This window comes from Spermophilus citellus, assembly GCF_964194105.1.
Source record: "Spermophilus citellus genome assembly, chromosome: 15".
Classification (NCBI taxonomy): domain Eukaryota; kingdom Metazoa; phylum Chordata; class Mammalia; order Rodentia; family Sciuridae; genus Spermophilus; species Spermophilus citellus.
The window spans coordinates 47,322,046-47,347,392 of NC_138195.1; the positions used below are offsets into that span (position 1 = coordinate 47,322,046).

The window sequence follows — 25,347 nt, forward strand, 5'->3', positions numbered from 1 at the left end:
CTATTTCTAATCAAATTTCCTTTTCAATGCTATTGCCAGATTACAATAAATCCTAATTGACACCACTGAGTCTAGCTCTTCCCCTCTTCCATTTATCCATATGCCCTCAGCTAAGTCTTCCTCTTTCTTTGTACTGGGGATTGAACCCAGGGCCATGTGCACACTAAACACATGCTCTACCACGGAGTTACACCCTCAGCCCTTCAAATATTTCTCAGAATTCCTACCACAGCTTTTCCTACTTGTGGCCTATGATATTGTCTAAGGTCTAATATACAAACTTCCAATTATTCTACTCAATCAGACTGATCCAACTGTATTTGGCAGGGGCTGGGGGGCTTGCTGTGCTCTCCAACTGAGTTAATTTTTATTTGTTCTTTTTAGTTATATATGATATTTTTATTTGTTCTTTTTAGTTATATATGATAATAGAATGTATTTTGACATATTATACATACATGGAATATAACTTCCCATTCTTGTGGTTGTGCATGATGTGGAGTTACACTGTTTACATATTCATAAATGAACATACGAAAGTTATGTCTAATTCATTCTACTGTCTCCCAGCTGTATTTCTGAGATCTCTCTTCCATACACCCTTTGTTCCAGTTAGGTGAAGAACATGCGTGAAAACTCATAAAATTCATATTCTTATTTTTAGGTTACAGAAGCAATACCATCTCATTTTAAATACATTTAAGTGTACAAAGTAAAAGCTGAAAGGTATTTCTCTCTGCCCTGCTATCACCTGACTCCATACCCTAGAGGCAATTGCTGCACTGCTTTCAATCTTCCTGTATGTTAGGCTTCCTACAATAAGCTTTTTCCCATGAGCTTTTTGGCCTGAACCACCCCATGGAGGGTCCAGTAATAGTGTTTAGCTGGATCCAGCTATGTCCACTTTCCTCTCCCTAAGGCAATGTAAAAGCTACATTGTATCTCCTGTATGTGCCTCTCAGAATGTGTGCAGAGCAAGACATCTGATAGTTATGTACTAAATACTTTGTAAAGATGGATTGATTTTAGTTTCTTCCCAAAACAGAAATTTCCAAAATCTTTCTCCAAGTAAACCTACCCACTTTTCCAAACTTGACTCTACCCATCTAGCTTGAGTTCAAAACTGGGGGACTGCCTGGCCATCCCAGTTCCATGTCAGCAGGTATGCAAGGAGCCCAAGCTCCCCTCTTATGAGCAGAAGGACACAGAAAGCAGGCATGCAGAGAATAAAGGAAAAAGGAAGGGATTGGCAAAAGGGAATGGGGACAAAAGATCCTGGAAAAAGGCCCAATTTAAATTTTTGTTGGAGATTTGAAGGTTTGGATAATTTTATAGGTTGATATTCTCTGTGATGTCAGTTGGAAGGCTTTAAGACAGTATGAACTCCTATCCAAAGTTCCAGTCCCAGGACCCTTTCTTCCTCCTAAACATCCTCATGCACCTTGGGCCCTGTGGTTGCCCCGCCTCTCTTCACTTCAGCTGAACAGCTACTCACAACAAGGGCTTCCTGTTGGGACCTGCAGGCACCTGGTCCTTCTTCTCGTCCAGGTCCCATAGAAGCCTAACCTCAAGAAAGTTTAAGATACTTTCACTCAGTGGTATTTAACCAGGGTTCTGGAAGTATTTTGCAGAAAAGGACAAAGACCAAAGAATAGTGTCTTCAGGTTTCTAGTCCTGTACCCTGCCTGAATCACCCAAGCAAACTTTGCTTTCATTTGATTAAAAAGGGTTATGAAAAAAATGGAGGGGGTGGGGGGTATTTAATTAGATGTCCTAAAATACCTCAGAGTGTCAAGCTCTCAAGATGAAGCACATGTGTGGAAGTCAGGCTTAGGGTCAGCTCTAGGAAACTATAATTTGGACTGCTTCCCGAGACTTTCCCACTCAGCTAGATCAGGAGAGACACCTTTCCATTCTTCCCTCCCAGGCCAGTGGAACCTGCTCTTCTCAGCATAGAGGCTTCCAATTTAAAGCAGAATAGCAAGAGTAGATGGTTTTCAGGAAAAGGAGAAGCAAGGTGCCTAGACTTCTCAAGAATAACTACCAGGGGGAGAGGCCAGTCTCTGGTCAGAAGGCTGGAGAGATAGATACCCACCTTGACACCTCCATCCGACTTCTTGTTCAATAGGCTTTTGGCAGCTGTGAAAACAAAGAGGAAAGTCACATCTTTTGCATCTTACCCTCGTCCCAACCTGAAGTCTGCCAGCTGGATCTGCAAGAGACTGCTATATCTGACAAGGGGGCCAGGAGTCTCCTGAAAGAGACCCTTCCTAGTAGTCCCTCTGCAGGAAGGGCATCTTGAGTGGTGTCAGGGCCTTCAGGATGACACCCCAGGATCTCCTCTGCTGTGGAAGCTGGCTCAGCAGAAACAGACACCCTGTGCTTAGGAGAAATCATGTTCAGTACTGGAGCAGCCCGGGAGCACTGGGAGCTCTGCCTTTGAGAGCTTCCACCCAGGCCTAGAAACAAAGTGCCAGGGTGAAAGGGTGAGGGCTCCATTCTTAGATGCCACGGAGGTTCTCCAGATAGCCACACTGGAAGGATGCAAGACATCTCCGGACTGTTCTCAAGAAACAGAGTGTCACAGTTCACAAAGGAGACCAGATGTGAGGACAGACAGACACAGACACAGAAACCAGGACCACCTACAGGAGGATTTTGCCAGGGGGTTGAAGCCTTCACTGGGCAGGACCTCACCAGGTTTACTGGATCCTAGCTGCCATCTTTTCCCCAGACTCTCTGGACTCATGAGCAGGAAGGGCTAAGCAGAATAACGAGTTATCAGATTCTAGCCAGGCGTGGCAGAATGCTCAAGGCTGACCAGCTTCACAGCAGAAGGCTGGTGACGGGCTGAAAATGGAATCAGCCCAACTGTCTGATCTACCTGGACTGCCTGGGTTTAAATCTTGGTTCCAGCTGCTAGCTCTGTGACCTTGTGTGAGTAAGCCTCTCTCAGCCACAATTTCTTTAAAAATGGGATAAATAGAACAGGCCTAGGTCACCAGGCACTGATGGGGGTCCAAAAGGACCATGCCTGAAAAGCATTTAGCACAGTGTCTTGCACATGATTTAAGTACCCTACTAACCATTGTTATCACTATTGCTGCTATCCTTCTGCTCTTTAGGTGGCCATTCCTACCTAAGCTGTGTCCCATATTTCTCCAGTGAGAACAAGGGTCCTTCCATCACAAGATTCTGGCTCCAAAAGAAGGGCATTTGGTCTGATCTCCAATCATGCTGCATTTGAAAATTATTTTTTTTAAAAATATATTTACTAGTAAGGGCTTTGTTTACATTAGCCAGTTCTCAATTCTGGTTGCCCACTAGAATTACTCAGGGAGTTTTAAAAAATGCTCATGCCTAGTCCATCCACTAGGGATTCTAATTTTGTTTATCTGGGGTGGGGTCCTGCCACCAGGATTCTTTAGGAGCTCCCAGGTAATTGGTTGTTCTGTACAGGTAAGGTTGACAGCCTTTGACATACCTGTTCTTAAGCATCACCACGTTATCTGTCATCCTCATTAGAGAGATGAGGAAACTAAGGCTGGGAGAACTGATGTGACTTGCTCAGAGTATAGCAAGGCTAGAATTCAAACCCAGAGACGGCTGACTGAGGTTTTTGCACTCCACAGCCTTTCAGACCTGGAGGCCTGCAAACACCAGACTTCATAATTTTGAGGGGCAAGTCTTCCTCTGTGGGCTCTTTAACAGTAGTGCAGAAGCCTAGTTCCAGCACTGGGCAGCTCTGCAGGTCAGGCCCTTGGGCTGCTTGGAGGGAAGGCTCCTATTTCCCAGCTCCACATCCCCAGGCTATTGCCTCCTGAGAGTTGGCAAGCGCCCAGCATGCATGGCTGGTTAGGGGGCTCTGTAACAACAATGCGCTCGCAGATGCCAAGTTAGGTGGTCCTTCTGGCATGCCCATCTCAGCCCACAAGCATGGAACTCGCCTCCCTGGTGCGTGGGCCTGGCATGCTGGCCCTCCTGGTGGGGTGGCAGGGAGCCGAGGCAGGCGGTCAGGGAGGACTCATGCCACGTACCTTGCCCGGCCAGGCTGGCGGCGCTCGCGGCAGGCGAGGCGGGGGCGGAGCTCTGCCTGCCAACTGAGGGGATACAATCTCTCAGTGCACAGAGCTGCCGCAAAGCCACGGGGGCCAGTCAGCAGCGAGCATGCCCCAGCATGAGGCACGGGCACCACTGGCTGCCCACACACAGCAGGGCCCAGGCGGCATGGCCAAGCCAGCCGAGCTGGGGGAGCGGAGGCGCCAGGGGCAGGCCGATGAGGCAGGTGCAGCCAGTCCTGCAGCAGTCCAGGAGCCTGAGAGGACCAGGCTGGGACAAGGTGAAGGGAACACCATATAGCTACTTTGTGGAAATGTACTTAGTGCTTGTTCCATGACCAACTCAGGTGAGGGTTCATAGGTAAAAGCCTGCCTTGGTGAGAGGAAGGTGCCCTTTCTGAGGTGATCCAGCCCTTGCTTAAGACTGTGAGGATACCAAGCTTCACCTTCAGACCTTCCCTCCCTAGGACATAAATGAGCTCTGTAGCTAAGAGCCTGGAGCATAGAGCAGCCCTTTCCCCTCAACATACTCGGAATGGTAGAAAGACTGGCACTTACATGGCCTCTGGACAGCTGTTTACAGATGGGCCCAGCTCTATGACCCCTAACTTCTCAGAGACAAAGGGCTCTCCCTCTTAAGGGAAGTAGCCAAGAGAAGCAGCTTTACTCAGCCTGTGCTTCACAGTGTCTTGAGGTAAAGATGCCTAAGAAATAAGCCCCCAGAAAGACAACGAAGGCCTCTGAAGAAATATACTCTGGAAGTTATGATTTCACCATTCACCAGGCTATTAAAGTCCAGGGCTAAGATGTGGCCCCACTATTTGGGGTCTACTTGGGAAATAGCCTAGTTTGTGCCTAAGGAATCACAGGTGCCTTTCCTCCTTGACCCACCTATAGACAGCTCTTTCTGCAGAAATTTCCAGAGACAGAAGAAGCCATCTTAGAAGCCTAAAGAAATTTTTTTTTTTAAATTTTTTGCATCTTCTTTGATCCAGGGCAGTGAGCTCAAAGGCCAGATGAGGTCTGGGCAATAAGAATGGAAGGCTCTTTAGGGATGAACTAAAGTACTATGTCCTAACAGAGAGACTGACTTCTTGAAACCAGGACACCAATTTCCTGAAATGCTGGTTGTGGGTGGGTGATGTGGAGACCAAAGGCCACAAGACAGGAAATGCTACTGATGGGCCAGGCTAAAAGAGTAGCAGTAGCCTGTCTTCGCATTTAACTCAAAAGAGAAGAGAAGACAGGTAGACATCAAGGGTCAGCATAAAAATGCCCCTAAGCATCCTCTAGAAAAGCTCTTAACCCCAGAAAGTAGAAGCCGCAAGCAGTCAGAGGAAAGAAGCACAGTGTGGGGTCACAACTCCATCTTTGTGGCAGATGGATAACCCATTGCTCCCAGTGCCCTGTATAAGTGGTGAAAGCCCAGGATGGGGCATGACTGGGGCTCACTATCCATCCCTGATATCCCAGAGCCTGTGACTCTTGGGCTGGAACTGGTGAAGCCCTAGGCTCTCTTACCTGCAGCCTCCTCCAAGCTAAAGCCCATGGGTTACCTGGAACCAGCACAGTGGAACCCATCAGGACTCCAGCTCAAAGAAGCAACCCCTGCCCAAAGTGGCTGCCCACCCTGACTGTGGTTGGTGCTTCCACACAAGCCTCTCTCCATGGCGGTGCAGGAGGAAAGCAAGGGAGGGAGTCTTGTTAGGAGGATGAGAAGGGCTCTTGAACCAAAACAGCGAGGCTGGGGTTAGAGGGAAGGAAGACCAGGGCTACAGCAAGCTAGGGACAGACTTCTTTGTCTTCATTTAAGCCTTGATATTAATCTTTTTCTCAAAGAAAACCCACTGTGCTCCCAACTGAGGGCAAACAATACTGGGGGTAGGGTTGAAAGCAGGGGGCAAAGGGGAGTGGAGTGTCTTGCATCTTAGAAATAATGTCAAGTGTGACTTATAAATTACTGATCCCAACTCTCTTGATTCCTTATGTAAATCTAAGTTCCTTTCCTTCCACTGGCTGGTCTCTAGTTCTTCATTTTTACAGCTAGTATCAGAGAAAATATTTTAAGCCTGAGTCACCTTAAAAGGTCTAAACATCTGGAATAATTTCTATTAGTCATCTCTACTTGGACTCAAGGAAGAAAGAGATCACCCTAGTGATCAGTTGGTGGCAATTAAGAACATTCATAATATTTCAGCTTGATTTTGTTTTTCCCTTCCAGCGCATCCTTCAATACCCTAGATTGGCTATAACCCTAAAGTGCTGAGAATCTTCAGGGAATTCAATAAAAATGTATAGGGAGACAGTACATAGGATTCTGGACAGGCTACTCCTTGGGAGGTTCTAAGGAACAAATTCATAAATTTGAGCCCAAGTGAAAGTTCCTCCCCTCACACCAAGAATTTCAGTAAGAGGACTCAGCAGCAGAACCCTCAGAACAGGATCCCTGTTAATCCTGCTCAAGGAATCACCTGAGACAGCCACACTGCCTGGGCTGGCTGTGCTCTATGCCTGACCCACTCACCTCGGCAGAATTAAAGAGTTCAGCTGGGAAACATACCTGAGAAGTTCCTGGAGACAAGCATGGTCGTGAGGATGGCACCCTAGGAAAAGAGGAGAGTCCTATGAGTTCAACCAGACTCTATAAATGGACAGCCTGGCCTCAGGCAAAGCAGCTCATGGCTAGAGCCTGGAGTCACAGGATTCTGGCATCCTCAACATAGCTTAGCTACAACTTGCATAGCTTAGCTTCAACTAGGAGCAGAGCTGCCTTGTCTAATGGGGCAAGACCTGCATTGTTAACAGGCTTGATTTCAGGAGGCCAGTGGCACAGAAACCAAGACTTACCTTCAGTTTTCTCCGGGCATTGAATTTGCGCAAACACTCCACAGTCTCTTGGCGGTGCATCATGGAGGCTACCGTGGATCGTTGCTAGAAACCAAACAGAAAGGCCTATGAGTCCCCCATTCCAGACCCTCTCTCTGCCCTTCACTTTAGTCCTGGCACCAATGGCTATGCCAGGACAGAGCTGTGTACTCAGCCACCCCACATTTGCTCTGAAGATCAAATGAAGTCACAGACATGAAAACACAAAATAAAGGCACAAGCCCAAACTCAAGGTTATGTAAGGACAATCTAAACATAAAAGCACACGGATAACAGATGCTATATGAGTGTGCAGAGAGAACATTCTAATCTTCCTTGGGCAAAGGAAGCTGCAAATGGGAAAGATTATCCTATGTGTGGTGAGCCTGGCAGTTATTCCTTCAGCAACTGCTTACTGAGCACCTGCTGTGGTCCAGGTTCTGAGCAGTGAGAGCACAGGGAGGTCCCTGCTTTCTATAACATTCATTCCTTCAAAGAGCCCCTCTCAACATACCCCACAAGGTCCTGAATGAACCTGGAGTCTCAGAAGCTAAGGATGTATACCTTGAAGGATCAATTCTTTTCATCATTTTGGATGAAAACTTTGATATATTTATTAGTTACTTCCTTGTCTCCTTAAACAGAATCCAGACATGGCCTCCACTTCCTTGGGATCATTGATAGAAGAACCAATTATTTTGAAATGTCATAATATAGTGATGTCCTCCGGGGCTATAGAGATATATAGGACTATGAAAGGTAGAGCCCACAAAAATGATCCTCAGGACATAGTACTACCCTGTTTTGTTTTGTTTTTGGTACCAGGGATTGAACCCAGATGCACTTAATCCCTGAGTCACATCCCTAACCCTTTTTGAGGACCTGCAGCTTGGTGCCCATAACCACATAATCCTTGCCCTCGCCCCTGGCCAACTCTTTCCTGCGCCTGAAACAACTCTCCCCATCTTCTCTACCTTCCCCAAGTCTCTCATTCCACCTCATCTTCCTCAGCATAAACTTCTCCACAAAGAGAAATGAGGTCACCATGCACATACTGCTTGTTTCAGCCCCCATCCACCAGCTGATTTCTACCCACCCACAACCCAACCTAAGTCTCAGAACATCATTCTTCACACCAGGGTAGACCTCCTGAACAGAGCTCAGAAGTCCCTCTCTAAACCTTTGCTTCCTCAATTAGATATATTGTCGACTCATTCCTCTGGACTAGATTCTTCTTGGTAATCTATACATTATATTCAAACTTCTCCTTAAACAAAGTCCTTAAAACATGGATGGAACTGAAGGACATTATATTAAGTGAAATAATCCAGACCCAGACAGGGACCACATGCTCTCTCTCATATGTTGAAGTTAAAAGAAAAAAAAAAAAGGTTTGGGTCTGAGTGTGGAACAGTGAAACTGCAGATGTTGGGGGGGATTAAAGGGAAGCTGGATTGAAGAGCATATGCTGTATGCACATATTGAATTATCACAATGACCCCTACTAAAATGTATAATTAGTAAATACTCTTTAGTCAAAAAACAAAAAACAAAAAAAAAAGAAACCCAAACCTCTCTGATGTATCTTCCTCCTCTAAGGAGTATCATTTCTTTTCTCCTTCATGCCTCACTTCCTATGCACCTCCTCAGTCCTACTTCCTCTTCACGCCCCCAAACAGGCTTCTATCTCACTCTACTGTCTTTGTGAAATGATGAAAGAATAGCCTCTCCATGGTCAGAGCCCATGCATTCTCTTTGATCTGTGTCAGGGACTCTCTTGCAATACTACCAATGCTCCCTTTCTGAGACTCCTTCTTTTTTTAGCTTCTACATCTTTTGCTTCTGATTCTTTTCTGACTACAGAAATTCTCATTCTCATTCCCTTTTGCTGACTCCTCTAATTCTCCCTGTTCTTAAATGCTGATGTTTAGTGTCCATCTCTTCTTTTACTGAAGAATACAAACTCAAGAATTTGATCAGCATAGAAACAATCCCGTCTTCTACAGCCTCAACATCACCTATACAAAAGACTATGACTCTTTTCTTTCTTTCTTTTTTTTTTTTAGTGCTAGGGATCAAACCTAGGGCCTCACACATGCTAGGTAAGTGCTCTACGACTGAACTGCATCCCCAGACCATATAGATATATTTTTTAACTGTCCACAGGGTACCTCAGCTAAAGTCTTTTGACACCACACTCAATGTGTACAAAACTAAATCATCATCTTTTCTCACAAACTGGCTCTTCCTCTGAGTTTCTTCCATATGAATGAAAGATACAATTCTCTGCTCAATGGCAAAACATGGCAGTTCCCACAGATCCCTCTCTCCTTCATTCCCCAATTCAATTGGGTACTAAATCTTTTAGATTCTATGTCCCAAATATCTCCTGAATTTTTCCACTCCTCAACTACCCACTCCCCCATCTCTATCCTCAGAGGAGACCTCATCTATTGCTTAGATAGTTACAACAGCTTCCTAAGCTCCCCTGACTCCAGCCTCTTTCTTCATTAATTCCATTTTCTACAGAGCTTCCAAAATGATCTTTCTTAAATGTAAATTTCACACTCTCTTTAAAACCCTTAAATGGATCGCTATGCATTCAGAATAAAACCCTAACTCCTTAGGCCAAAATTTGGATGTCAGGGAATCTTTAGGGCCTCTTTGTCTTGGATTCCTATAGTCATGGCCTCATTCACAACCAAACTACTTAACAATCCTTGAACTTGATTTCCCATGGCCTCTTACTCTGGCTCCTGCTAACCTCTGTCTACAGGGTAATATCTTTTTTTTTTTTTTTTTTAAGAGAGAGTGAGAGAGGGGGGAGAGAGAGAGAGAGAGAGAGAGAGAGAGAGAGAATTTTTTAATATTTATTTTTTAGTTCTCGGCGGACACAACATCTTTGTTGGTATGTGGGACTGAGGATCGAACCCGGGGCCGCACGCATGCCAGGCGAGCGCGCTACCGCTTGAGCCACATCCCCAGCCCCTACAGGGTAATATCTTGGGGAACTCTTAGTTATCTGCCAAGAGCCACAACAGAGGTCACCTCCTCCATGCAGCCTTTGATGACCCTACTGCCCACCAGGGACAGCAAGAACTCCTGCACTCCTTTAGATTCTTTTGCATACTTCACACTGTAGTATGGTTGCCTGTTTGACTGCCTGTCTCTCCAGATCTTTGGAGCAGGAAAAATGCCTCATTCACCTTCGTATCCTCTAGCATCTGCACCAAAGAGGCATTCGGTAAACACATGAACGAAGGGACAAATAAACAAATGCATCATGGCTGTCAAGATGCTAACTATGCCAGAAAACAAAGTATGTCAACCCACATCAACAGCCTAGGGGAGCCTCCCAGCTCAGGAGCTTCAGGACTGAACTTCATGATGCTCTTTTTAATAGCTCAGAGACCTCTTTTGTTTATTCATTGGGTCTTGGTCACAGTTGTTAAGAGTTGTATGAGTGTTGAGACCTGAGTATGCCCTGGACTTGGGGATTCACTTTCTGCCAGCTGCTTTCTATCATCAACTACCTAGAGTCTGCAAGAGTCAACCTAAGCCCTCATTTAAGACTAGAACTGGGTTGGGATATAGCTCAGTTGGTAGAGTGCTTGCCTTGCATGGACAAGGCCCTGGGTTCAATCCCTAGCACTGCCAAAAAAATAAAAATAGAGAGCCATTAATACAGCTTCACAACCAGGGGAGAGGCGAGTAAAGGCCTGTTAGCCCCTTCTGCCTCCTAGAGATCCCCTGGTGATATTTATTAACCTTGGGCCCCACTCAGTCTCCTGCCCCGCCTACTGGGTCCTCACTCAGGAACCAGAATGATTCTCTGCTGATAAAAAGGAACATAAGCGGTCACCACTGATCTCCAAGTCCACAGCTGAAAACACTTACACAGACCCATGGGTGCTTCAGAGCCTGGTCAGCCGTGATGCGTTTTGCTGGGTTTATGGTCAGCATCTGGTTGATCAAGTTCTTGGCTTCAGGAGTCACTGTGTCCCATTCTGGTGATGGGAACTAAGGAGCAGGAACAGGGGGAGGTGGGATATGAAATTTGTAAGCCTCACACCCTAAAACGAAGGCTATATCTTCATCCCAACTCCTATAATTGGGATATTCTATGGTACCCAAAGTTGCCTCAGAGAGAGTTGGAGAAGCCCTGGAAATATCCTAGAACCTGTGTCAACTTAAAAGACTAGGAAAGGAAAATAGAACAATGATGGTTAGAATGCCAGAATATCAGATCACAGTAGGAAGCAGACTCCAACAAACATTCTCTGGTTCAACTCCATCTCTCTACTTGGGGGAAGAGACTCAATGATGTGCCTAAGGCACCACTGCAGTGGAAAGAGCCTCTAGACTTCTCGTCCCTGTGTGATGCAGCTTCTCTGTTCTTTGCAAAAAAAAAAAAAAAAAAAAAAAAAAGATCAAAGGGCTTCAGTGGGTTCCTTAATTTTATAGCTACCAAAAAGGATGTTTAAAAAAAAAAAAAAGTTGCTCCCTGGACGTAGGGTGGCAAGAACTGAGTCCTGTTTGCCCATCCCTGGATCTTTAAAGTCCTGTGACATCCCTTATGTCATGTGACACACTAAACAAGCCCCCTCCCTTGGACAGAGCCCAAGGGGCAGGACATGTGCCCTGCTTGATGTTCTTGCTTGATTCTTAGAAAAACAGTCCTTACATCGTACGCTCCAGCCTTGATCTGCTGATACAGCTTGTGCTGATCCTCATCCCAGAAGGGAGGGTAGCCCACCAGGAGGATATACAGGATGACCCCTATGAGATAGAACACACAGGTCACTGGGTTCAGTCACCTATTACCCTGAGGAACCATGAAAGGCCATGCAGGGCTCAGAGCCACACAGAATGACAAGGGCCAGACCAGAGTTAGAGGTGGATGCCAGCCGATAACGCTGTGTCACTAGCCCCTCCTGCTGTGTCTCTCACGTCAGAGATTTCTTTAAGTACAACCTATCCTCTAAGGCGGGGACAATTCCCTCTCTAAGAAGGATGCAACATAATACAGGAAGTTACTTGGGGAGGAGGGTGTGATGGGAACAGCCCTCCCAAGGGGATGAGAGCAAACACCATGATTTCACATACACCAGGCACTTGTGGGACCCGCAAGGAATAGCGATCCTTCTTTCTCGCCATCACCGGAAGCCGAGGGCCCTTAACACGGAAAAGCTGAGGGCGTGGAATGGGCTTACCGCAGGCCCAGATATCCACAGGTTTTCCATAGGGATCTTTCCTCAAGACCTCAGGGGACAAGTAACCTGGGGTGCCCGCAAAACCTGCAGCAGAAGAGAGAGTAGAGGCACACTGAACCCATTTTCTCTCTCAAGAAATCCATATCAGCAATTTCTCCCAAAGCCCTTTTCATCCTGCTGCTTTTGCTACATAAGCTTTCAGCACACAGGCTGCGAGAGATGAGAGGCTGGGCTTCTCACAGTGCTTGGAATCTAAATCAGAGGGCAAGTCCATGTGCCTACCAGGAACTCCAATGCTTCCCCAGAGGCAGCAAGAACGCAGTGCTGACAACAGCTAGACTTACTGAGTCATGAAGGGCCAGGAGGGATTTCTGCACCCTCCCACCCTTCTCCACTCTCCAAGGAGGCCAGGACCATTAAAGGTCTGGTTTCTAGTTCTGAAAGAGGAAGGCAAATCAGAAAGAGGAGGAAGGGTGGGGACTGCATAACTGAGAAGACAGTGTCACCCTTACCAAACCAAGCCTGCTGCTCTCCTTGCACTTCGATGGCGAGGCCAAAATCAGCCAGCTTGACGGCAGCACCCTTGCATTTACTTGCCAGCAGCAAGTTCTCAGGCTACAGAAGGAACAGCGAGAACCTTGTGAGGCATCCCACCGCCCCCCCAGAGCCCAAAGGGAGCCTTCTTTGGGTCCACACAGTACCACTATCTAGCACCAGGTGGCGCCAACATGTCACAAGCAAGAGGCAAAGGAGGGGAGCCTGGTAATACCTTCAGGTCCCGATGGACAATGTCATGCTGGTGGATGTGGTTAACACTCTCCAGAATCTGATGTATACAGTGGCTGAAAAAGCAGGAGGAAAAAATGTCACTACAGGGTTAAACCATCTCATCCAAGACCACATGCTATGGACTAAAAGCATGAAACAACAGGTCACAGGTTCATAGAGAATCACTGAATGATGAGTTAGTTCAACATATTTTGTTTTCATTTCATTTCTTTAATGTTTTGTTTAATCTTTAATTGACAAATAATATGCATCTACTTGTGGGGGACATGTGTTGCTTTTATACATGTTTACAACGTGGGATGAGTATATTAAGCTAATTAACATTTCCATTATCTCAAATATTTACCATTGCTTAGTGGAGAGAACATATAAAATCCTCTCTTAGCTACTTTGAAACATACATTATTACCAACTACAGTCACCACGATGTGCAACAGATCAGAACCTACTCCTATCTAAAGCTCTGTATCTGCTGACCAATATCTTTCCTTTACCCAACCACCTCCACTCCAATCCTTGGTAATCACCACTCTACTTTTACTTCTGAGATCATTCTTTTTTAGATTCCACATATAAATAAGGTCATGTAGTATTTGTCTTTCTGTGCCTGGCTTATTTCATGTCCTCCATGTTGTAAATAACAAAATTTCATATACATTTTTTTAAGACTGAACAGTATTCTGCTATTCTCTCTCTCTCTCTCTCTCACTCACACACACACACACACACACACACACACTTTTAGTATCCATTCACTTGTTGGCACACTCTTAGGTTGTCTTCACATCTTAGTTATTGTGAATAATGCTGCTGTGAACATGGGAGGGCAGACATCTCTCCAAGATACTAATTTCAATTCCTTTGGGTATTTACCCAGTAGTGGGATTGCTGGATCATATGGTAATTCTATTTTTAGTTTTCTGAGGAACATCTATACTGTTTTCCAAAAAAAGCCTGTACTAATTTGCAATACCAACAGGGTTCCCTTTCCTCCACATCCTCAACAACACTTATTTTACAGAAAAGGAAACTGAAATTCAGGTAGATTAAGTGGTTTGTCCAGGGTCACTCACTAAATGGGAGGAGAGAGACTAGAATAGAGATTTACCATGGATTCTTCTGTCTATAAAGGCCTAACATAACCAACATGTTTTTAAGAGATCAGGAGACATCCCAGGCTCCTGAGAAAGGTGAGACCATCCAACCCCTACCTTTTTTCTATTTCCCTATATAGTAACTTTATTCTTAGAGAAGAAACTTGTGCTGGCAACTTCAGCAGGAAGAGTGCAACTGAGTTCCCTAAGTTGTTTTGGGATGACTGTACTCCTTCATTTATTTAAACATTCACTAAGTGCTTCCAAGGCCTTCTGCTTTGTACTACACAGGACATAACGATGAACAAGACCCATAGCTTCCCTGAAGCTGATCATCTGGTAGAGGAGCTAAAACAAACACAGATTTCTTTGAGAAACAATATATTTTTAAATGGGGCACCAAGGAGCATTTCTGAGAAATGTGCATAGAAAAGACAAACTAAGATCCAGAATTACATGCAGCTGCTGATTTTTGTGTCTGCATGTGCGTGGTACTGCGGATTGAACTCAGGGCCTGTGCTTGCTTGAAGTGCGTGACCATTGAGATATATCCCCAGATCTTTTACAATTTATTTTGAGAAGGTTCCAAGTTGCCCAGGCTGGCTCTGAACTTGTGACCCTCCGGCTTTGGCCTTCTGAGTAGTTGGGATTACAGGTATACAACACCATAACCAGCTTAAGCTGCTGATTCTTAAAGCAGGCTGTCCACTTTACAACCCTCCTGCCAGCCTTGTGGTCAAACTTCTGGCAGGAAACATGAGCAGACTACAGCAGTGGTTTTCTTTTATTTTTTTTGTACCAAAAATTGAATCCAGGGGTGCTTACCCACTGAGACACATCCCCAGCACTTTTTAGTTTTTATTTTGAGACAGGGTCTCTTTAAGTTGCCTAAGGCCTTGCTAAGTTGCTGAGGCTGGCTTTGAACTCACGTTTCTCCTGCTTCAACCTCCAGAGCTGCTGGGATTGCAGGGTGTGTATCACCACACCCAGCTAGCAGTGGTTTTTAAATGGGGGTGAGTTTATCTGGAGACATTTCTGGTTGTCACAACCTAGGGAGGGGGAAGGCTGTTACTGACATCTACTAGCATGGGATGCTTCTAAGTGTCTACCATGCACAGGAGAGGCTCTCACAACAAAAAATTACCCAGCCTAAAAGGTCAGTGGTGCTGAGGAAAAACCCAGCTGAGAACAGATGCCCAGTCATCATGCACCACCAGGTGTACTGGGCAGGTCTGCAGAATGTCCAGGTGTGCTAAGCTAGGTAGCTGAACTTCTGATTCCTTTCTCTAAAATCTGAGGTGCTGGGGGTCCTGCAAGAGCCAAGGGGTCTTACCAGGCCACTAGAGGCTAAGGCTGGGGCTGCCCTAGCACAGCCCAGAGTGGGCTAAAGAAACTTGAAGACTGAACTATAGAGGCAAGTCTCCACAGAAATGTATTATTAGAACAGAGTCGGGCTAGCAGGGAGAGCCTTCTGGCCAAAAATGGCAAAAGTGCGAAGTGTCCCAGCAGAGCCAGGCCAAGCCCACTGGTGCAGCCCCCCCTCCCTGCAGTTCCCTGAGCTATCACGCGTCCTCCCGCCCACAGCCTGGTCCTCCCCTGCTGGCACTGGAATTCATCTCCCCACTTGAGAATTTTTCCTGAGGTTGAAGCATCTGAAGTTGATCAGCAAACATTGGCCGCTGGAGGTTGAGAAATCTGTGAGGAAGCTGCACTCCCCCACTTTCCAGAAGCAGCCCGAGCTGCCACATAAGCCAGATAAGCTGCAGGCAGGATGATCAAAACCAGGTTGTAAGGACATCACCCTCAGAAAGAAACGGGGCCGGGGGAAGAGCCGAGGCGGGAAAGACAGGCCAAACAAGTGCCTGAGAGCTGTGTGGGGGTGGAATTCTGCTGTGTCACATGTAGGAGCCATCAGGGCTTCTGTGGAAGGCTGGAGGCTGAGGCATGGGACTGTGGAACAGCACTCCAGCTAAAAGAATTCCATGTTGAACCTGGTCTTGGCAGTCAAGGGACAAAGTGACAGGGCTAAAAGCTCCTGAGATGGCTCCCATAGTTCATACACCTTTGGGAAAAACCGTACCTTTTATGTTTCTAATCACCCCAGGACTTCCACTCAGTGGCTTGTACATAGTAGGATTTGTCAAAAGAAAGAAGAGGGATTGAGAGGGCCCTCATGTATACTTGCCAGTGTGAGGTAATACAAAGAAAAGGCATTTCTGGGGTGATGGGGTAAAGGAAACTCAAGAGGCTTTGCCAAAATTGATCTGGGTGCTGAATTCTGAACTTCCGATATTGCCCCTAGAATGCAGCTCTGTAGAATCACTGTCCAGATAAGAGTTCCTCTGATCTTCCCCAAAGGCTTTTCAATTAGGCACAATGCCAGCCCCCTAAGGTGGACAAGACTTATTTCAATCCTAAACTCCAGAGCTGCACTGGCACAATTGGGCCTTCATCTCACCTGGCATCTGCTTCACTGTAGTATTCTCTAGCCACAATGTCTTCAAACAGCTCCCCGCCAGTAACCCTGCAGCCAACAGAAGAAGAAGAGGTCAGAGGAGGTGGAGTCCCTTGGCCAACCTCAGTGTCTAAGAGGTAACAGAGTTACACAGTAAAACAGCTCTTACAGAAACCTTAATTCCACATACACTTTGAGAGCCCAGAACATACTCATCCTTCAATGACATGGGGCTCCTCCTTAGGGTATCCTGGGCTCCCCCTTCTTCAGGATATTTCTGTTTCTATAACCTGCAGATCAGCTAACACTAAAGGCAGCTAATGAAGATACAGGGATCTAAGAGAAAATATTCAACCTACCCCCCAAAGACATGCCTTTGTTTGAGACCAATATGAACATATAGCTGTCCAAGGAAGGACAGACCTACCACTGAAGTTGAGAATGAGACCAAGGGCACAGAAACCTAACTCTACAGCATTGGAAAGGAGTTTCCAGGAGGTAAAGAGCCACTTTTAAGATATTAAAACACAACCAAAGTGGAAGAGAGACCAAGAGGAGCCCAGTTCATGACTAATAAAAGCTACCCTCAAATTCCCAGAATTTTAAGTTCATGCAAAGAGCAGTACTTTATTTCTATACTAAGGACCAAGAAACAAGAAACAAGCATCTGCATAAGATACACTGTGAAACAGAAGTGTGAGAGCAACATTGAGGCTGGCGCTCTACAGAGATCTGGGGAGATCACGAGCAATGAGACCCCCAGGGGGCTTTGGGTACCAACCCGGCTCCATGCCCGGAGAAAGTACACAATCAAGTCCTTTCTCTCAGGCAAAGGAGAGGGACCGTTGGCAGAGGCTGAAGACCCAGTTAAGCCTTTTCCCAAGCCTTCATCTTGAGCCAGCTGGAGGGAAAGGCCCCACACCCTCAAAAGGAGCACTTACAGGTCAAACACGAGGTAGTGAAACCCTTCTTCAGAAATACTGTCATGGAGGCGCACTGCAAGAGAGGAGATGGGGACAGAGATTAACAGAGAGAAAAATCGGAAATCCTATTCTCCTCCTCTTCAGCAACCCCACCCAGTACCATTCTGTCAGCCTCACCAGGCTCCCTCCTGAAGGCACTGCAGGGAGAAGTGGCAACATGCTCAACACCCACAAAGCCAAGGTTATGTAGCCACAGAGCAAGAGACCAGTGCTCTGGTTGCTGCCTCCAACTGGGGCAAGAAATAGAAGCTTCGAGGCCAAGATGTAAATCAAGACCAAGAAAAGCAGAAACCTTCCCAGAGGGGCTAGTCCCAGAGAAGGTGGTCCCTAAACATAGTGCATGGTGGTGTAACAGACTGAGAAACCCCTAGCAACACTGACAGCAGGGGCATGGAAAATGGGAAAGACCAGGAGAACTTTCAGAGGGGCAAATGAAAACAGCAGAGTGAAGGGTAGTGGAAGAAGATGGAAAGGCAGAGCCTAGCAGGAAGGCATGTGAAGCAGGATAACAAATGGCCGGCCCAGGAGGCTAAGCCACATTCAGGCTATGACTATGATGACCTGTTTATCAGGTGTTTAACATACTTATGTGCCAGGCCTACTGTAGTGAGGTTCTTAGCACACATTACTGATTCCATGAGCATTTAGTGAGCACTACTGTATGCCAGCCCCTGGGCTAGCTGGTGGCATTTATGAGGGAGAGACACAGCGCCTGCCTTCAAGGAGTTGATTACACTGCCCTGAGATGAATGTTATTCCCATTTTATAGAACAGGACAGTGGAGGCTAGGAGACATAGAGCCTCTTGCTAAAGGCCAAAGAATTACTAAGTGGTGAGTCAAGATGTGAACCCAGGCTTCTCTGACTCCAAAGGTTGGTTCACACTACTGCTAACTAAAGAAACAGGGCATCCCACATACCAGGTTGTGAGACTGCTCACAAACGTACCCACGACAGCATCATAAATGGGTCCAGGAGGGCAGACATGGAGAAGACTAGGGCAAGTTACCAACTGTAAGAAAAGGCTGGCAAGCATAATCCCTTCCCAATCCTTGCTTCCAAATCTCTTGGGCAAAAGACCAATCTAATGTCTTCTGAGGTCTCTTCATCAAGCTTTTGCCCACAAAGCCACCTCTGGGTTAAATGCCAACCCCTGAGCATTGTTCTAATGTAAACACGACTTGCTTTGGCTGCCTGTCCTGATGTTCCTGTCCCTTCCCTCACCTGAACTCTCTTGATGAGAAACCTCTGTTCCAAAGGGCTCTCTCTGTTTGACCCTTGCTCCAGTCCTCAGCAGTTAAAGAAGCTCTTCAGGAATGGCCTGACACCAAACCAACTGGTGAAGTGTTCAGATGTAAAGAAATCACGCTATCTCTTCCTTGGCAGGCTCAGACTGCTTCCATTTCCAGTACCAGAGCATCTTCTAAGGGCTGAGGCACTTCCCTAAGTCCCCTTCACGCCAAAGAAGGATCAGCCAGAATGCAAAATACAGCACCCAGCCGCCCTGAGGCACTGAACCATCACTACAGTCCCCTTGTTTTTCTTACTTGACAAATGCAGACACAGAGGCCTGCCTGGGCCTGATCCAAGGCCGAACAACCATCTACACATTGCATGGCCTACACTATTTGATCTGATCTGGTTATTCAACCCTGCATACTTCCCTACATCTGCAGATGACAGAAGAGGGCTTTTAGGACACAAGGAGGGAGCTACAGCAAGACCCTTGCATCTATCTTACCCACCTAACCAAGCATGCTTAATCAAACTCCCCAAAGCCTCCTCCTTCCTTTTTTTGCTTCTCTAGTCTCAGTTGGTGCCTCATGCTGAGTCCTGCTGTGGCTGCTCCCTCGCTTCCAAAAGGACTTTCCATTTAATTAAAAATTTGCTATTAAAAAGCATTAAAGTGTGTAATACAAATAATCCCCTGGAAATCAGCTGTCCCAGAAGCCAAAGACCAGCTTCATTAGGAAGCTGACTAACAGCAGCAGGATGGTGAGCTGACGGGACAGCAGGTAGAATGCTAACAACTGCTCCCAGGACAGCCCCCAGCACCCAGCCCTGCTAAGTCTGGCTGGGCCTGGCCTTGAGCTCTGCCTCACCTGGATCCTGCCCCAGGCCCGCCCCCTGCCCAGCACTGCAGACCTTGAGAACAGTGCCAGAGGTGCAGGCACCCAGGCCTTTGCCCAGACATGGAGTCACTGGCATATGCCCTTCTCCAGGAAGGCCACACATGGAGCCCAGGTGGGAGGGGATTAGTAGAAGAGCAGCAAAGGAAGACTAATCCTTCCAGGCCACCCAGACCTGGATGGCTTTGATGCATGCCCAGAGTAGGCAACCACACACAAATATAAGGGGGGGGGTCTGAATAAGACTGCTATCATTTTCAATTTTATTTTGAAAAGAAAATTAATGAGGAATGGAGGACAAGAGGAGAAACTTAACTGAGCCATTCTAAGCATAACTACCAGATTATTGAAGATAATCATCAAAATTGTAATGACTAACACTTAGCTGAGCTGTTCCTATGTGCCAAGCATCATACCATGTGTTTTACATGCACTATTTTACTGGATCCAGGCATTAATTCTGTAGTGTAGCTACTTATGGTGCCCTCATTAGATAGGAGAGGAAACTGAAGCTTCAAAAGAAACCTGCCCAAAGTCACACTAAGTGGCAGAAACTGGACTTGAAGACAAACTGACATCAACATCCTTGATATTGCAACAACTAAAGAATCACTCTGTCCATCCATCCTCTTAGGTAAAGGAGTTCAAATCTGTCCCCAAAAGTGCTGGCCACTCTAATTGGCTCAATAATGCCCATTAGATGGCTATTTCAAAGCAAGTATGATTATACACATGGTTGTGAAGAGGGAGCCCAGCCTTGCCATCGCAGAGCTTCCAAGCAAAGGGAAAATACAGACTTTAACCAGCAACTAAACAAATACATAACTAGACACAACTAGAGATCTGTGAGGTACGAGTAAAGGGTGCTATGGCTGGGGTGAATAAAATAACCTGATACCCAGCCCATTATACAGTAATGACACGGCATGAAGGTCAGAGAGGGCCAGACCACGTCTATAAACAGGAAGATCTAGGAAAAGGACTCAAAACATTACTGCATTTCAATGATAAAACCTAATTACTGGGCTGGGGATATAGCTCGTGATAGAGTGCTTGCTTGGCATGTGTAAAGGTAGGTTCAATCCCAGCACCACATACACACACAAAACCCTAATTACTATTCTTTAAAAATCAGTGGATGGAAGGGCAGGTCAAAACACCTACATATCTTGGATATTTCATATCTTCGATATTTCATATCTTCTAGGACTGAGAAACCTACAACCCAAATGCTGTGGCTATTTCCAATTCTCAAAAAAACCACCCAACAATATACTACATTTAACAAATCCTTTTCTAAAAAAACACTGAAAAAGTGTCACTGTTAAAAATGTCTGCAGCAGCTGGGTGCGGTGGCGCACGCCAGTAATCCCAGCGATTCGGGAGGCTGAGGTAGGAGGATCGCAAATTCAAAGCCAGCCTCAGCAATTTAGCAAGACCCTGTCTCAAAATTTTAAAAATGATAAAATAAAATAAAAACATCTGAAGCAATATCTTGGTGGGACAGAGGCCCTGTTGCCACAGGAGCTTGTGGGGGACTGAGTGTGACCCCCAGGGACCGGGTATGGCAGGACTTCTCCCCCTCCTGAGAAGGTCACTCACATCCAATGTTTCCCTTTTCTTTGCAACTACTTTTACTACACTTACTGTGAGCTTAAAACACCCCAGGCCCAAGGTAAATGGTGGCTTTGCTTGGAGCTGGGGTCCTGGAAGCTGAAATCTCCATTTTCATTTTTATCACCTCTGTTTCCTGGCCTCCTTTACTTACTGAACCCTCTTGCTACTCTATAAAGGGGCCCAGACAACAAAACAAAGGCAGATACATATTGGTTAAATAACTTGCTTCTAATTAGAAAAACCCAAACTCAAACCCAGTGAACATGACTCCAAGCCACAAACCTTGGCTTCTTCAAGTATGGACCATGGGCCACAGCATTAGCATCACCTGGAGACAGTGAGCCATGAGGAGTCTCAACCCCCACCCCCAGCCTTGCCTGCCCCAGATCTACTGAATCAGGATCTGAATTTTGACATGATCCCTAGCTGATTCATAAGCACATAAAAGTTTGAGAAGTGCTGCTTTAAACCACAACTCTAGACTGTGATCGAAACTGCTGGGGCAGCTCAGCACGAAGGAAGACAGAGTCTATTCATTAGAGGAATTTAGAGCAGAGAGCAAGCAGATCACAGGTAGAACGCACTCCATTCAGACTTCAGACTATCGGCACTACATGGCTCCTCCACTCAACTCCCCACTGTTGGCCACTCTCCCAGGGCTGCTTCGAGTTCAACAGTGTGCCTTACATCCAATAGACATTTTATTTGCTTGTTTCTAATTAATATGCTTTATTTTGGGGGAGCAATTTTGAGTTCACAGCAAAATTGAGCAGAAGGTACAGAGTGTTCCCATATACCCCCACCACTACATATGCACAGGCACCCCCACTATCAGCATCCCACACCTGAGTGGTACATGTGCTACAATCGATGAACCCTACTGACACACTATTAACCAAAGTCCACAGTTTACTTTGGGGTTCACTCTTTCACCGGCTTTTAACTTTGCTAAGAATATCAGGGGAAAAAACTGGGGATACCTAGCCCCTTGTACCAAATATCCCTTCTGAATTCAACTGCCTACAAGCCTGAAAACAGTTGGAAGTTGATGATCTGCTCTTTGCTCTTAGCTTCCTCAACTGTGTACCACCCTTGGGCTGATCTAATTGTCTCTCTTTGGGATGGAGTTTAAAAAGGCCACGGCCAAAAGGGCCACAGCTCTGAAGGAACAGTGGAGAGATGAGAGGAATAGTGAATTAGGGGCACACAACTGCCTCCTCTATAGCCACAAGCCAGGTCCGGATCCATGGCAACCTCCGTCTCCTGGACCTGCAGCTCAGTCACATCTCCAGGAGTCCTGGTTCCCATCAGAAGCCAGAGGGCCCAGCCAGCCAGCCAGTGCTCCCAGGACATAGCCCTGACTCACCCTTCCCTCTGGCCTGCCCTTAACCCTGGAATTGGTCCTCAAACCAATATCCCCCAGGACCTGTAAGCAGATAGGAAATGGAAACATAGTTCTAGGCAATTTGATCCTGACAAAGTGACTGCCACGCCTGCTTTTCCTGAGTCTTGCTGCCTTCCTACCACACCTGGGATAGGTGTCTTTACTCTGAGCTAGGGATAGGTGGAAAAGGAAAGGGCTGCCAAACTGAGTAATTTTAAGAAGTCAAAGGGATATATTTAATTCTAGAAACATAGAAAAAGGAGATTAAAACTTTTTCCTGCTAGCATCCCATTTTTGTCCTTCCTGTTTATTTATTATGACCCTCTATGGTCAAAGTCACCTTTAACATAGATGATACAGATATGAATCTGCATCCTCTATCACTGACCCCTCCCCCTTTATTCTCCTCTCTACATGAAGACAACACTTCATTGTTGTATAAGCTGATCATACGAAGCACAAAGGAAAGGAAATTTATTGTCCTCAGGCCTTGAGACCCAGGCTGGTACACCAATAATGCTTCTGAGCTGGTGGATGGCTTTAAAGCCAGGTCTTCTGATTCAAAAAGCTGGGAAATGGTGTTGGTTTTTTTTTTTTTGTTTTTTTTCAAATTGTGGAATCTTGTTTTTAAATATTGGCAAATAATAAAAATATTTTTAGACTGCTGAGCCAGCCAAATTAAACATACCTCAATTTGTGACTGCTGCTCTAGGTGTTTCTCTGTTGGCCATCTCTTACCCAAGACAACACACTGGTCTCCATCATGGAGTTTTCAGGTGAAGGTCTAACCTCAAAGACCACCCAGGAGGGCTAAGGCCAGGACTCACCGGCTGAAAGGTTTTGGCTCCATGGAACATACTGCACCAGGTGGAGCGGAGGCTTAGCTATGCCAATCTGCACTGGGTGTAATCTAAGCCACCGATTACGATCTATAAAGCCCTGCATGGTTGGAGTTCTGGTTACCGCAGAGCTGCTCCTCTCCCTGTGGGCTGGAGTAGGACCTCAGTTCCTCCACTTATGAGTTCATATGGATTTCTGAGACCTGGGGAGCCACGGGCTGGTAGCTCTGGAGGCAGCATCAAGCTTCTGCAAGTGGCCTCAGGGCACTGTGGGAGCCCTGATATTTAGGCCATGCTTGAGGAGCACAGAACACGTGTTGTCTTTTGTGATGACTCAGGACTTTCAGGGAAAAACCTAGGAGATGCTCCCTGCTCTGCCTCAAGTCAGCACCAGGGTTTCTGCTCAAACCCTGCAGCCAGCCCAGTGTCTGTCCTTTCCTTCTGCAAACAGTACCAAATCAGGGCCAACGCTTTTGGCAAAGATTATTTCAGCTGAACAATGTAAAACTGAGCTGGAGTGGGTTGTGGCAGGCAAACCTCCTCAGGCTTTAGAACAACCAACAATGTGCTCTTGTCCCCCAAGTCAGGATGGGAACAGAGAGAAATCTTCTCAATTTTTTTCTCCTTCCCCATCCAAGTGGCCCCTGCCATCCCTTCTCCAGAGAAGCTAGGCGGGTGGGCAACTTGCTTTCCTAGCTCCGGGAAACACAAATGGAAGTGCCATGGAAACCCTCAGAGTGAGCAGGACATTGCAATAGGAACAAAACTCTTTCAAGTCTAGAAACAAAATCCTGAGTTTTTCATGAGGGCTATGGAAGGCCCCTGGTGAAGGATGCTGGCAGCTAGTAGCCCGGAACCTCACATACTGAGGGCTCTGGACCTCAGCCCAAAGACGGAAGGAGAAAGGGAGTCTGAAACCTACTATAATGCCTCATATCCCAGCCCTGAGATGGCTCTGCTGCAATGGAGATACTCAGGTCTCTAAACAAGAAAACTTGAGAATTCTAAGACACAGCTGCTATCCTGCTTGGGTTTTTTTAAAAAAAAAAAATTACAGGTAATAAAGACCCACAGACAGAGGTGACTCCATACACAAAAACAACCAATCTCGGTTCTCTCTACTGTCCATAAAATACCCACAGAACACTCTGTACAGGGCACTCACCAATATTTGGATGTTTCAGAAGTCGGCATATCCGAGCCTCACGTTCTAGTTTTTGGTGATCTAAAAGCAGAAGAGAAAAAAACAAAAGTATTCAACCAACCATTATACTTGTGGTCGGTCACCTGGCTATTCATACTCCTTCAATTCTTAGATACCAACTATGCACTTCTGGCAATTTGCTGAATTAATGCAACAAGTCACAGCAATTCCAGAGACAGTTATTTCCAGATGAGGAAATGATTTGAGATATTAAAGACATCAAGCTAGTGAGTAGCAGAGCTAGAATCTGAATCCAGATCTTCAGTTTAAACTCTGGTGCTCTTTTTTTTTTTTTTAATATTTTTTTACGAGAGAGAGAGAGAGAGAGAGAATTTTAATATTTATTTTTTAGTTTTCGGCGGACACAACATCTTTGTTTGTATGTGGTGCTGAGGATCAAACCCGGGCCGCACACATGCCAGGCGAGCGCGCTACCGCTTGAGCCACACCCCCAGCCCTGGTGCTCTTTCCTCTACAATACCAGGATATTTGTTAGAAGTACTAACACAGGCCAGGTGTAGTGGTGCATGCCTGTAATCCCAGTGACTTGGGAGGCTGAGGCAGGAGAATTGTAGTTTGAGACCAGCCCCAACAAATTAGCGATGCCCTAAGCAACTTAGTGAGATTGGGGAGATGGCTAAGTGATTAAGCACCCTTGGGTTCAATCTCAAGTACCAAAAAAAAAAGAAGAAGAAGTATTTACACAGCTGGGTGTGGT

At 46.1% G+C, this 25,347-nt stretch overlaps 1 protein-coding gene across 24 annotated transcripts in view; it reads right to left on the reverse strand.

Annotated features, from left to right (window-relative positions):
- CAMK2G (calcium/calmodulin dependent protein kinase II gamma) overlaps positions 1-25,347 on the reverse strand; it is a 59,183-nt gene that overhangs the window by 20,213 nt on the left and 13,623 nt on the right. For 13 of the 24 annotated variants that reach the window (XM_081266936.1, XM_081266931.1, XM_081266939.1 and 10 more), the window contains 12 exons: positions 24,591-24,650; positions 17,416-17,470; positions 16,478-16,543; positions 12,906-12,978; positions 12,649-12,751; positions 12,137-12,220; positions 11,608-11,702; positions 10,821-10,943; positions 6,906-6,989; positions 6,619-6,661; positions 4,038-4,100; positions 2,096-2,139 (listed from right to left, as the gene is read on the reverse strand). In XM_081266936.1, coding sequence (XP_081123062.1) covers positions 2,096-2,139; positions 4,038-4,100; positions 6,619-6,661; positions 6,906-6,989; positions 10,821-10,943; positions 11,608-11,702; positions 12,137-12,220; positions 12,649-12,751; positions 12,906-12,978; positions 16,478-16,543; positions 17,416-17,470; positions 24,591-24,650 — 893 coding nt within the window. The remainder of the gene's footprint in view (positions 1-2,095; positions 2,140-4,037; positions 4,101-6,618; positions 6,662-6,905; positions 6,990-10,820; positions 10,944-11,607; positions 11,703-12,136; positions 12,221-12,648; positions 12,752-12,905; positions 12,979-16,477; positions 16,544-17,415; positions 17,471-24,590; positions 24,651-25,347) is intronic. The other 11 variants (XM_081266943.1, XM_081266938.1, XM_081266926.1 and 8 more) reach the window with 1 other exon arrangement.